At 39.8% G+C, this 15,069-nt stretch overlaps 1 protein-coding gene across 2 annotated transcripts in view; it reads right to left on the minus strand.

Moving 5' to 3' along the window:
- tango6 (transport and golgi organization 6 homolog (Drosophila)) overlaps nt 1-15,069 on the minus strand; it is a 46,838-nt gene that overhangs the window by 13,033 nt on the left and 18,736 nt on the right. For both annotated transcript variants that reach the window (XM_041996037.1, XM_041996036.1), the window contains exon 11: nt 5,195-5,389. In XM_041996037.1, coding sequence (XP_041851971.1) covers nt 5,195-5,389 — 195 coding nt within the window. The remainder of the gene's footprint in view (nt 1-5,194; nt 5,390-15,069) is intronic.

Genomic DNA, 15,069 nt, shown 5'->3' on the forward strand with positions numbered 1-15,069 from the left:
AACAAGATGATTCTTTTAGAATTTGACTAAAACATAAAAGATGGGGCATTTATTAATGAAAACCAACTTCAGTCCTCATACAAACTAAAAAAAAAAACCCCTGATACTGTGAAGTAAAGTCTGATTAGTCTATTTCTGTGTGGCAGCATGACTCACGCTGGCCTGCTTTCCTTATCAGAACTCCCACAGGACTGCAGGCTGACCCTAAAATATGCTGGATAAGTGAAAGTCTGCCGGCTGGAGTCTGAGGTGACACTTAAAGAGAATGAAGTAGAACTGTCTGCTGTACTGCATGTGTTACATTAAATGAAGTCTTTGTAAAGTAGCTGCCAGTGCTGGCCAGATATTCTGAATATGCTGCTACAGACCTGCTTTTTGTTTTCTCTTGTGGGATCCTGACTGGCTTCTCCTAAAGGAATCTCACAGTCTGAATACCAGCTTCATATAACTGGACCAGTTTCCATTTAACAGCAGAGCTTCTTCAGATGTTTATGGCTGAACATTTTCACCTTGTGGCTGCTGGGATTTATTATTGTTAGTTCAATCTCTTTCAAGATGAACTGGTGGGAATTCATCCTCATCAGAGAACAGTGGGGAATCTTTACCCAGTAGAGTTGCTGAGAGATTCACAAGAGCTTGACCATCCAGTCTACCATGAGGGGGGTTCTGTGGAGGTTATTAGGTTCCTGTATGACCAAACCAGGAGTTGTGTCATGCTGGACTCCACCATGGCCAACAACATGGGGAGAGGAAGGCTCCTGGTTTGGTGAACCTCCATTTTCTGTTTGTGCTTCTAAATCTTTTTAAAGCTGCAGCGTGGAACAAAATCAGAGCTCAATAAGAGAAAAATTAATCTAACATTAAAAACTCTTTCTATTAGTATCATGACTTTACTAAAATAACTTCTTTATTCTCTTAGAATGAAGCATTTATATCTACCTGCCATGGGTTTATTTTATTTATTTAGCACTAAAGAATGAAAATTGCAATCAAATGCTTATCCAGAGGGAAGTTTGCTTATATATATATATATATATATATATATATATTAATGTTGTTCTTTATTTTAAAACCTAAAGATGGAAATAAAAATGTGGTTCTTCATAAATAACAAATATCCTATGGTGGCTCTTCATTAAGAAAATATATATTAAGTTGCCTGTTTGCAGCTCTAAAGGATTTTTATGTAGCTGGCTGAGGGAAAAATGGCTCTTTGGATTGGAAAGGCTGCAGACCCCTGCACTAAACACAAACAGATTTAGCATCAGTTTTCTCTTTAAACACCAACAGTCAAAATATGTCTTCATATATATTTATAAAATCAAATATTTATGAGAAAGAAGGATGAAATTCTCAGGATTTACTAACTAAAAGGTAAAAAATCAGCAGGACGAATTTAAAGCTGTGAAGCTGCTTCCTTCTAAACACAGAAGGAACAATATGTGATGAATATCAGCATCAGGGGAACAGACAGAAAGCAGGATTAGAATCTCACAGCTTCTAGATGGTGAGGAAGAGAAATATTCACAATATGGACAATAACTTCCATCCATGCACCTTCAGTGCTTCATTATCCAGATTTCTGGCCTATAAATTCTCTAACTTTCATTTTTTGTTTGACTGCACCTGCACCCTCCGCTACTGGGAGTTAAGAGGTTAACATCTTGTTTCTGGGTGTAATGTCAGGTCTGTAAATTTAACTGTAAACATGTGTGGTATCCACAGAAAGTCCAGAATCTCAGCTACCAGCTCAGTAAAACCATTTCTATGACCAAAACACACAGTTAGGACAACAATTCAAAAACCAGGTACACAAAGTCTGAAAAATATGTAAACACAGATGATGTCTCCCCATGAACAAACGACTCCTCTACTGAAAGCTCACATCTCACATACATTGCTAGTGTGGGGCTCTGTCGCACCCACTGTGTACTGCTCAGGGCAATGTAGATAGAGGCGGTTTCAGCAGCAGCTTTGTCGATAGAGGCGGTTTCAGCTGAAGCGTCAGCGAGGCGTCAGCCATTGTGTCAGCCCATATTGGGTTAAGACCCCATAGGGTAAAGACCCAAGAGTCTACCTGCACAAGTCCGCTGAGCAAATGCACAAGCTTTAACCTCCTCACAACCAAATCAACGCACAATGTGCTTCAAACCCATCCCTGTCAGACATGGTACAGACCAAGACATGTCACCTGTAGACACTGCAATCCACAAAACCCGTCCTTTCCATTGGCATGCACGTCTGCCACATCCTCTGCTACTTTCGGTTGAACTGTCAGTCCGCAGTGAACAAAACAGAATTTATCAGTTCATTGATCAATCTCTCAGACATTCAGGTCCTAGCCCTGACTGAGACCTGGATCCATCCAGAACACACATCTACTCCAGCTGCCCTTTCTGTCAATGCAGCATTTACCCAAACACCTCGCTCTGCTGGACGAGTAGGTGGAATGGACATTCTTATTTCTTTTTTATTCTTTTAAAACCTGTCCTGTCCAGCATCATAGCAAGCAGAATGATAGTCCGGGTTTTGTATTGTGCTGAACAACTTTGGTTTTCCAAGGGTAGGCCTATGGGTATAAGGCTCCTCTTGATAATCTGATTCATTTATTTATTTACTTTGAATCATAGAATCTATGCAATCTTGCTGGACCTGACTGCAGGGGACAGAAAAAGAAGGAAGACAGCAAAAAGAAGCAAAAGCGAAAGCAGAAGGAAGAAAGAAGAGACAAAAACACTACAGACAAAAGGCAACGACCCTTCAATCCACACTATCACCAGACAACAAACTGCAACACAGAAACACACCAGAAAATTTCCTACGGCTTTTACAAAAAAACAGAGCTGCCAGTGATTAAAATTTCTTAAATCATAACCAAATCAAAAAGACGTATCACAAACGTATCACAACAACAACCAGATACAAAAAAAAAATATATATATCTCAGTGTATAAACCCACTACCCAAGACTAAAGGATGAGGAATGAGGAGTGATCAGTTGATCAGTGATGAGGAATCGTGAGAAGAGATCATGCAAATGCGACCACACCTCTACGGAGGCTAGAGGCAGACCAGGGCAGCCCAGAGACCCGGGCCATCAGCAGCAACCTCGGAGCACGAACCCAAGCTACCCCACCCTGAAGACGACCCCAGCCCCACCCAGAAGGTGGCAGAGGAGAGCCCCAGTCAGAGCCCCATGTGGTCTTGGAGCACAGGCCCCAGTGGGCCAAGATCGGCAGCCACCGGCCCTGCCAGGCACCGGCCATCCAGGGCACACCCTGGGAACCAGGGCACCATAAACCCCCCTCCCTCACCTTCCACCTACTCCAACTTCCACCCCATTTAACCCCTCACTAACACCCTCCCCTGCGCTGTACCCATAAGCACTAACTATCACACAGTCACATCACACATAACCCCCCTACCATGCCCCGTGGGGTCCCCATTGCCCTCACCCTCCCCACTCATGACTGTTTGTGGTGTGTGTGTTGTTTGCAAGTAAAACTGAGGGGCAGTGACCACATTGTGCTGGGAGCGCGGCCATATTAGCAGCCCTGCCCTCCATGCGCTACATAACACGCTGCCCAATAGCTGTTTGTGTGTTGTGTTTCTTGTGTTCTGATGTCTAAGTGTAATTAAAACTGAGAGGCAAATCGCCACAGGGTGCAGCTGAGGCGGCCACTTAAATGTCCCCTTCGCTCCAATCTGCGGCATGCACTCCTCCCAAGTTCCTACGTGTGTGTGTGTGTGTGTGAGAGGGAGCGGGAAAGAAAAGGGGTCTGGGCATGTAAGTCAAGAGGGAAGCAAAATCCACACATGCATTTGGGTTGTTATATAATATTTTTATCCAGTCTATGAAAGATGACCCAAACCCAAATGTGTTTAATGTTGCAAATAAAAATCTCCAGTTTACTCAGTCAAATGCTTTTTCTGCATCTAAAGAAATTAATGTGGGTTCCAGATTATGTAGGGTAGAATAAATTATGTTAATTAATCTGCATGGTAGAGAAATGTCTACCTTTAATAAAGCCTATTTGGTCAGGCTGTACTATTAGAGGGGTTATTTTACATGGAAGGTTTGTTTCACAATGACAGAATATCTTAGTGGTTGAGGTTCTTATTAATATCATCTCCCTTTTCCTGGAAATCCTGTTTTTTGTTTTTCTTTTCTTTTCTCTAGCATGCACTGTTAGGAGAATTAATATCAAAAGTGCACCTTTATTCTTTTCTGCAAACAGCTTTAATGTCTAACATGTGGTGTGAAAGAAAAGGAAAGGTAATAGTGGATGGTGCACAAATGTCTCACATCATTTCCTTGATACTGGGCCGTTGGTGTCGCTGTTTTCCGTTTTGCTAGATTCTGTGCGTACACCTGGGTCAGAGTTTGCGTGAAGGTAGGAACATTTTCCCGTCAAGTTTGGTTTTCATAACTTTCATAAAAGTTGACTATATTTGGTATACGCTGGTTTTTGTTCACAAGCTTGATAAATAAGACCCCTGGTCATTTCATGCATTGACTACTGCAACTCCTTACTAGCAGGCCTGCCTGCATGCTCAGTTAAATCTCTGCAGATGATCCAGAATGCAGCAGCCTGTCAGGTCTAATCGCTGCTCACTGGCTTCCAGTTGCAGGGCATCAGATTCAAAGCTCTGCTTCTGGCTTACAACACAATAACGCAAACGGCTCCTGTCTACCTTCACTCCTTAATCCAGAGCTACACTCCCTCTCCACAGTCAGGCTCTGCCAGTGAAAGACGATTAGTGCTCCCACCACAAGATGGCACCACATCAGTATCTAGACTCTTTTCTTCCATTGTTTCCCAGTGGTGGAACGATCTACTGACCTCTGTCCGATCTAGAGTCCTTATCCACTTTTAAGAGCAAACTAAAGACTCGGCTGTTTAAGGAGCATTTCCGCACTTAGCTTAACTCTTCTACTCGTTAAAATGAGTTAGAAAAATTTGTCCAGCTCTTTGGCTCAACTCAGCACTGAATAAGCTGCGTGCACTTACACCCAAGATGATATTGTGCAATAAAATTGCGATCTTGTATTTAAACAAAGGACTTACAAAAAAAAAAAAAATTTTAGGTAATTTCCTTTACTGCCTTTTACTACCACACAGATAACCTGTCTGATGTTGTTTTACAATGGAAACGTTTTAAATAGACATCCTGGTGTTGCCTCTCCACCCACCTGCATGGTCTTTCTTAGCAGCTGAGTGTGCTGCAGACCCTCCACCATCACAGCCAAGACCTGAAGCAAAGCCAGTCTCCGGGCTCGTCTCTTGGTTCGGCCCAGCAGCTGCTGTTCCACCTCCAACAGCGTCATGGCCGACACATCCACTTCCTCTTCATCTCCATCTCCTGCAGCCTTCCAGCTCGTCAACTCCTGCAGGAAGATTAACATCAGCTGAACCAACAATGCTGAGCAAATACGAAGTATACCACACAGGGAAAAACATCCTGCTTCTTCCACCGATTTATTTCAGCCACAAAATGTTCTTTTGTATCACAAATGTGTTTTCTGTGCTTACCTGGATGAGGGTTAGGATGAAGAGCACATAGCCTCAGATAATAGATTCACATTAGAGCATTGTCACACATTATTATTGATTTCAATGATCTTAGGAACCACATTGGGCTGGTTCAAGTCATATTTGTCTGATAAATTTCACTTTGTTCATGTAAAGGATGAGCACTTCTGTACTTGGACTGATACTTTTCACCCTGTATGCCCTTCCATTAGGTAATATTGTCAGAAAGCATTTCTATGCAGATGACACTCAGCTATACTGCTCCATGAAGCCCAATGAAATTAATCAGTTTGCTATAATACAAATTTGTCTGTGCTGCTGCAGCCATACACCCGTGGTAACTCATCATCCATCACACCTGCACTATACTACATTATACATAACACTACACATGTTTTAATTTAAGATAAAATGTTTTAATTTGAAGAGAAATCCACAACTGTTTAGTTTTGAAATTTGTTCATTTGCAGTGACACAAGACTGTAAATGTGAAATAAGTGTTATGCCATATTTGACTGAGTTTAAGTTTGTCTTGTTTTCTGACGGCCAGTTTGTTAAGTTAGCATCTTGTTTCCTTACCACCTACTTTGACCTTGTTTAACCCTCTGGGTCTGGAGTATATTTCACTATTTAAATGAAAAACATGAAAATAAATGAATGTTTAGTAAAATTATTTTTCAGCACAATCTGACATGTGAATTTACAGTTATTTTATTTTATTTTGACCAAATGTAATAAAACCTAAAATCACACAAAGAACACAAAATCCGAGTGAGAGAAAGTTGGATTTATTACTATAGAAACCACAAATTTATCTAATGAATCATTGTTATAATTTACAATGTAAATATAGATGTAAATTTAGATCATGTACCAATCTGGCAAATAACAGTTATATACAATTATTAACATTGAAATGTAAGTACCTCTAAGGCTTTTATTGTAAAACTAATTATTAAATTAATTAAAACAATCAGATGTCAACATAACATACCACACAAATTATTTGTTCCACAAAAACAAAAGACTAATTTTCTACACAGTAAACACAATAACTTAGATGTCACACACAATAAATATCATTTACTTCAAACACTAACCCGAACACATCTTTCAAAGCTCCCTGTCACTATCGCTCTTGTTTTGTCATCAGTCCCACAACTTTCCCCTAGCAACTAAAATACAAATTGGAAAATCCAAGTCAGATAGTACGAGTAAAAAAAATAAACAACAAAAAACAAAAACCAAGTCACATAATATAAGTCAGAGAATACAAGTCTGAAAGTACAGGTTTAAATATATAAATGAGAAAGTTTAAGTTGGAAGATACAAGTCAGATAGTACGAGTAAAAAAATAAAAAGTCAGATAATACAAGTCAAAGATTAGGAGTCAAAAGATAGAAGTCACAATGTACTAGGGGTGTTGAATTGAATGGTCTCTACAATGCATGCGATGCAGATGCTTCTACATCGATGCAGCAAATATAAGTAATGTAATGTATATATTCTGCAGCTGCTTCTGTGTGTGGCGTGGTTTAGCTGCTGCAACAGCTTGGCAAACAGATAAGAGTCTCCCAAGAATTATCCCAGCTGGATCTGGTTTGAAACCCTTAATTAGGAAAACTGTAATAGTAGGCAAATATACAGAAAATACATCAGTATCTTACTGGAAATGCATTAATTATCTCAGTGAAATCACAAAACATTACACATGTAAAAACTGAAAAGTTAGCTTAAGGCTAATGTCTATAGAGAATACCATTGGAAAGCTAGCAGGACCGGACTAAGGGCATTAGACAGAGCGACTAATGTTCTGTGTGTAATGGGTGTAGTAAAGATCGGGTTGTGGGTGTGTCTGACTTTGCCTACGGGAACTTCCTACAGAGTTTATGACAGTCGGTTCGTTACCCTGAGTGTGTAGTTGATGAAGAAAGTGAGTATTTCCTGTTCGATCTGTTATATGTGATCTGAGCTAAGTTAACCTCAGGCATTTATTTATAGTAGGATGATGTCTCTGTTTAGATGAATATGTATGTGTTAGTCAGCAGACACTTCAATAAGTCTGCCTGTATATCTGTGTCAGTAACACAGCGTAGATTAACAGTTTTGTTCAGGGAAAAGGAGACAGGCGATGTCATGTGATAAGGGAGTGAGCGGCACCTGCTGTCATGCACATATACCCACACCGGTCGCTAGATGGAGCCAATGCTCCATCCGGATAAGTACAACCAGCCAGCATGCTCCTCAGTTTAATGCTGACATTATGTGGGGATTAGTTATGTTCATCTTTATGTAAGTTAAGTCAGGCCAGCTGATTTATGTGCTACTGTTTAGTGCAGGTCTGTTTACGGATATATGTTTGTAATTATCATGCTTGTGTATAATCTGTCACATTGAGACCAGCTACTGATTAGAATCTGCTTATTGTTGAGACTTCCGGTCGGATCACCATCGTGTATGGCTGCACTGTGAGGGAGCTCCCAAAAGGACCAGCGTAATCGACAGACTACCCCGTTTAAACTATGTAAATAATGTGATAACCGTGAAACAAGAAACGGGGAAGTTAAATACACGAGAGAAATCTACGCCAGAGACCGGACATAAAGTGAGTTAACTGAGAGACTTGAGTGGAAACTGCGTGTTAGCATTAGCAGTTATAACTAATACCGACTCAAGCTAATAGCAACAAGTGAAGCGAAACATCGGACCATGGCCGACTACGAAGTCATTTTACAAGAACTAAGAGAATTCCGACAAGAAAATAAAGAGCAACTTGGAGGAATCAAAGAAGAGTTGGCCAAGGTGAACGAAAGATTAGAAGAAGCGGAGGAGAGGATTACAAAAGCAGAAGAGAGAATTCAGAACACGGAAGAAGCTGTTTCCGTACTTGTACAGCTGCACGCAACCTTCGATGAGAAGATTATGGATATGGAGAGTCGATCTAGGCGTGAGAACATCCGAATTTACGGCGTTCCAGAGTTGTCCGAACGAGAAGCTCCATCCATGTGTGCTTTTGTTGAGACGCTACTACGCGAAGGCTTGGACCTGGACGGCGAAGGCATCAATATCGAACGAGCTCATCGCTCCCTTGGCCCCGCACCCCCGAAAGAAGCCCCGGCCCGCTCTATCGTGGTGAAGTTCCTGAGTTTCAAGATTAAGGAACAGATACTCCGTAAAGCATGGCAGAAGAAGGGGTTCACCTGGAACGGTAAACAGATAACGTTGGATAATGACTACCCTCCCCTTATTCTGAAGAAACGAAGAGAATACGCAGAGGTGCGCAAAGTCTTAAAAGAAAACCAGATAGCGTTTCAAACACTCTTCCCGGCGAGGCTTAAAGTGAAATACTCGGATGGGGACAAAACTTACGCCACCGCGGCCGAAGCGACTGAAGATATGTCTAGAAGAGGCTACAGCGTCAAGATCATCAAACACCCCGAAACGATCCTGGAGCGACTCAAACAACAAACCTGGACGAGAGTGACCAGAAGAGGTGCCGGCAGCGCGGTGAACCCGGGAAATGACCCAGGCTACAAAGAAAAGCTCCGTGCATTCAGAAGAACTGCAGCTGAAGCTACAGGAAATTAAGGTCTTACTCCACTTGTTTTTAGAGGCTCACTTGTTTTATACTATATACTATAGACGTTTCTCTGAATATAAACAGGTAAAATATGGTCCTGAGGGATTTTTTTTTCTCCCCCAAGTGAAGCCCTAGCCATTAAGGGCCCCCCCCTTCATTGTACTGATGTGGACGCTGCCCCTGGAGGCTTCGCAGGGTCTATCTAAAAGACCCCAGCCTTGGAAGTTCTCATTTTTCAAGTTTATATATAGTCATTTTTTTCTGTTAGGTTCTACATTTGTTCTGTGTTCAGTGTTCATTGTGGAGAGTGAGGCACAAATCAAGCAGCAAAAAGTCCTATATAAATGTCTGTTGATTCAGTGAAATTGGTAACAGTTAATATTAACGGTTTGCATAACCCAGTTAAAAGATGGAAAACCCTATCTAAACTCAAAAGAGATAAAGTACAAATTGCCATGATCCAAGAAACACATCTTTCAGATGAAGAGCACTCAAAGTTGAACAAGCTTGGTTTTAAGCATGTGTTTTATTCATCCCACAGCTCAGGGAGGCGTAGAGGAGTGGCAATATTGATAGCTGGATCACTAACTTATGAACATTTATCCAAATGTGTAGACAAAGAGGGGCGATTTATAATGATCACAGGCAACCTTGAGGGTTCTCTTATAACCATACTAAATGTTTATGTTCCTCCTGGCAGCAACTGGTCCACTTATAAACAAATACTAGAAATGATGACGACTAAAAGTCAAGGAACCTTAATATGCGGTGGGGATTTCAATGTTACACTAGATGCAAGAGTAGATTCTTCTAATGGGAAAGGTGACTTAAGAAATATAGGGAAAAGGATGACCCACTTCATGGAGGAAACAGGTCTATTTGATGTGTGGAGAGATAGTAATGCAACCAAAAGAGAATACACCCATTATTCCCATGCTCATAACGTATACTCCCGTTTAGATTATTTTTTTATGTTCAAAAATGACCTGTTTAAAATTCAGAAATGTGAAATCGGACCATGTACAATCTCTGACCATAACCCTGTTTATGTGCAAGTTTCCCTTATGAAAAATAAGAGATCCACTCTTTGGAGGTTGAACACAAACATCTTAAATTATTCGCCTGTGAAAGAAAACTTAGCAGTGGCTATCAGGGAATATTTTGAACACAATGATAATGATGAAGTTAACCCAGGAATCCTCTGGGATGCATTTAAGGCTGTAATCAGAGGTAAAATAATTAGTATTTCTTCCCACCAAAAAAAAGCTGCTGCTCGCAAAACTGTGAATTTAGAGGAAAAATTGTTGAAACTTGAACGAGAACATTCCAAACATATGAAAGAAGAGACTAAATCTGAAATAAAACAACTGAAAAGAGAAATAGATGACATTAACACATTGGATGTACAAAAAAAACTAATTTTTACTAAACAACTACATTATGACTCTGGAGGGAAATCTCTTAAATTACTTTCCTATAAATTAAGGAAACAACAAGCAGAAAGAACCATTCACAAAATTAAGAACCCTTTGAACAATAATGTTGAAAATGAGCATGATAAAATTAAACAGTGCTTCCAAAATTATTATCGAAACCTTTACTCTCAGACTTATATAGACAACGACCGAGACATAGACGCATTTCTCCTGCAGCTAAATTTACCGACATTGACAGATGAGCAAAACGATAAGCTCACTTCACCAATAACCAAAGAAGAAATCCATGTAGCAATTAAAAGATTGAAGAAAGGAAAGATGGCAGGAACAGATGGATTTAGCCCAGAGTGGTACAAAACAATGGAGAATTATCTGACCCCTTCCTTGCTGAAGACATTTAATTGGGTGATGGAAAAAAAAGTGGTCCCTGCCTCGTGGAGTGAAGCAATAATTTCTGTCATTCCAAAAGAAGGTAGGGACAGACTGGAATGTCACAACTATCGCCCAATCAGTGTCCTGAATATTGATTACAAATTATTTACGTCTATTATATCAAGAAGAATGGAGGCCATCTTACCATTACTGATCCATAATGACCAGACCGGATTCATTAAACAGAGGCAGACACAAGACAGTATAAGGAGGGTCCTTCATATAATGCAATATGCTACACGGGAAAAACAAGAGACCTTGATGATGAGTTTGGATGCAGAAAAGGCGTTTGACTCTGTGAGGTGGTCTTTCTTATTTAAAGTACTAAAGAAATTTGGCTTCAATGACTCTATGATAGAGGTTATTGCAGGATTATACACCAAACCAGTGGCCAGAATTAAGATTAATGGGGACCTCACTGGGCCGTTCACCCCAGAAAGAGGTGTGAGACAAGGATGCAATTTATCAGCTCTCCTTTTCGTTTTATATATTGAACCACTAAGTCAATGGATCAGGCAGAGACAAGATATTTCAGGGGTAACTATTGCTGGGAAGGAACAGAAATTGGCCTTATTTGCTGATGATTTATTACTAACCATATCTAACCCAACTCAGACCCTACCAAAAATTATACAGCTGCTGGAGGATTACGGTTCTTTTTCAGGTTACAAAATCAATGTGAATAAAACCCAAGTACTACCTCTAAATTATGAACCCTCTCCAAATATAAGAGACCACTACAATTGGAAATGGGATGCAGACTCTATTAAATATTTGGGAGTTCTACTGCATAAAGACTTTACAAAGATGTACGATGTTAATTATGGACCATTAAATCTGAAAATCAAATCTGACATAGAGAGGTGGAAGGCCCTGCCCTTCTTAGATCTGCACTCCCGAGTTGTGTCTATTAGAATGAACATCCTTCCCCAGCTGTTATACCTATTTCAGTGTTTGCCATCTCCTATTCCCCAAAAACAATTCTCAGAATGGAATAAAACTTTTTCAAGATTTATATGGAAAGATAGTAAACCCAGAGTGAAATTCAAAACCCTACAAATAAAGAAGGAACGGGGTGGTGCAAGCCTCCCCTGCTTACGAGAATATTACTATGCTGCCCAACTGAGGCCACTGGTCTGTATGTGCTCCCCAGTCTACAAGGCTGGATGGAAGGATATTGAAGGGGAACTATTTAAAGATACACCACTTGCTGCCCTGATGGCGGATGCCAAATTGCAATCTGAGGTCAACTTTCCAACTGAATCCATAACCCACACAACTTTAATGGCTTGGCAGGAAGTAACCAAACTATTGAACTTAGAGATGGAATCTAAAGTCCTCCGTTGGTGTGCATATGACTCAGATTTCACCCCTAACAGACATGATCACCGCTTCAAAGCATGGATCTCTAAGGGATTGTTTGACTATAATTCATTTGTCCACAAGGGTGCTTTCCAAACATTTGAAGCTCTTAAACATAAACACGACCTAGACTCTCATGATTTCTTTAGATACCTGCAGATTAGACACTACTTTAATCACAACATTAAGATACTCCCATCCAACCAAGGACTAATACCAACATTTATTTTATTAACAAAATTGATGTCCCCTTCAAAAATTGTTTCTAAATTATATAACAACATGTTGCAAAATAAACAGGACAACACATATTATGTGAAAGAAAAATGGGAGAGAGAAGGAAATTTCACAATAACTGGAGATGACTGGGAATACATTTGTAAAATTCAATGGATGTCCACTGGGTCAAATACTTGGCGTGAATTCTGCTGGAAAAATATCATTAGATTTTTTATCACACCAGCCCAAAAGAAATACCGGGGATTGGGAGATACCTGTTGGAGGTGTGGTTCTGAGAGGGCAAATCATTTTCATGTTTTCTGGAGCTGCTCCACTGTTCAAAAATACTGGTTGGAGATTCATCAGCATGTACAGAATGTATTTTCTATTGTCTTCCCCTTTTCTTTTGAGACGTTATACCTCTGTAATATAGATGGACTCAACAGCAGTGACAAAAAACTGCTCTACATACTACTAGCAGCAAGCAAAAAGGCCATCACCCGAAAGTGGCTCAAACCTGAACAACCAACAAGTGAAGACTGGATAAACATTACTCAAGAAATTTTTAAAATGGAGAAAGTGTCATCTCGGTTGAAACTACTGATGGACTCATTCTATAAAACCTGGTCAAAATGGACAGAATATGTCAAACCAACAAGATCAGACTTTATATAAAGTTGTGACGTTGCCATAGAGAGAATACTAACAACGATATGATGTGAATTAGAATAGTGCCTCCTCATGCCAATTGTTCCTGTTTGTAAACTTTTATTTACTTGTTTTTCTTTTTTTTATATATTTAAAAAAAAAAAAAAACTGTGAGAGAAGTGGATCTGTTTTCAAATTGTAGATTGCATTTCTTCAATAAAAAGTAAATATTAAAAAAAAAAAAAGAATCTGCTTATTGTTGCAGAACTGTTAAGATACTGCTGAGTGGAACACATGTCAATAAACAGAGCTGGGCTCACAGTTCAAGAAAGATCCTTGCATGCGCCTCTTTCCTGTATCCTGACTGATACAACATCTTGTTACCGTAAAGCACCTAAACGAACTGGTTGACACCTCTATCTATACAACAATCGGGATGCTGCATGTTCTCAGGTTGTCTTGTTTTGTGCGGCTTTGTCTCAGTTGTGTGTAGATTGATAACATTATCAACTGTGATTTATCATCATCTGATTAGTTTTAGCTTACTGGATGACATTTAGATTTTTTATGCCGTTTTTCTATGCGATTTAGTGTCTTGTCTCTATGGTGTCTATTTTTAACGTTATTATCGCTGTTCCTCTTTTCGCCTTCTTACTGATGAGTAATTGTTTTTTTCTTTTACTTTCTGTTTTTCCTTATTCCAGGAAGCCTTTGTAACATCTGGTCAGGGACAACGGATAAAACTGGCCCTTTGGCTAAATCTGACATATTTAAAAGTGTTCTTTTGTTTGTTTTTTTATATGCCCTGTCAAATAAAAATAAACAAACAACTTTGTTTACCTTAACAATATTCTCAGTGTTACGTTATAAATTGACTAGAATACTTACAGGCAAATGTTTTCTGCCCATAAAGGAGAACATGAAAAACATATTCCTAACTTCCATATTCTATCTGGACTATGGAAAGACTGAAGGGACAAACATACTGCTTTGCTGCAGGATATTTTGCTACTAGAGGGCTGCTTAACCATTTTTAATAACAGAACATCACAGTATAGTAATGATGTTTGATTTTCAAGCAATGGAACAATAAAGTTTAACATTGAAGTTTAAAATAACATCATTGTTTACATGTTTATGATGTTTGTCAAGATCAAGACATTCAGACTAATTTATTCAAGGTTTCTTCTTTCAGACAATAGTTAAGGTAGAAAATGTATGTTTTACTTCGACATGTTTCGACTGGCAGCTTCCTCAGCAACGTCATCCGACAGCTGTGACGCACTGTTTATCAGCTGTTATTCCAAGGCGTGGCCAACCTGACACACTTAAGATCCACCAGGTTGGCCACGTCCCCAACGCTCAATGGGCTCTGGAGGAGAGAGTCCCAGGTGTGAGAGAGTCATAAAAGCTCCCTCATCCTTGGCGATGGAGTGCATGGCCTGCTTTCTGATTTCTATTGCCTCCTTGATCTATCTTTTTTGGTCTCTGATCCGTTTTGTCCCAGACCTGATGGGATTATTACGGCTGATTTTAATTGGTCTTGTTTTGCTTTTTCTTCTTGAATTCTTGTGAACCATCCTGCTGTTTCCTTCTCACATTCTTTTTATCTTCTTTCTTTTTTACACTAGTGACCTCATCGTTTCTCCCACCTAGTTTTAGTTGCATGACTTGCACGGTATCACGCATTTGATGTTGCATTTCTTGTTCCGTTTTTTGTCTTTGGATGGACCAGCAACTGTTTATGTTGAATTTTTTCATTGCTCACTGTAGTGCTTCTGTAATATGTCTGATGTATAGTATGGTCACTGTGTCCTTATTTTTGCTTGCAGGTTGCTGTTTGGATTTCGTTTTTTGG

This window comes from Melanotaenia boesemani, chromosome 10 (genome assembly GCF_017639745.1).
Source record: "Melanotaenia boesemani isolate fMelBoe1 chromosome 10, fMelBoe1.pri, whole genome shotgun sequence".
NCBI lineage: Eukaryota > Metazoa > Chordata > Actinopteri > Atheriniformes > Melanotaeniidae > Melanotaenia > Melanotaenia boesemani.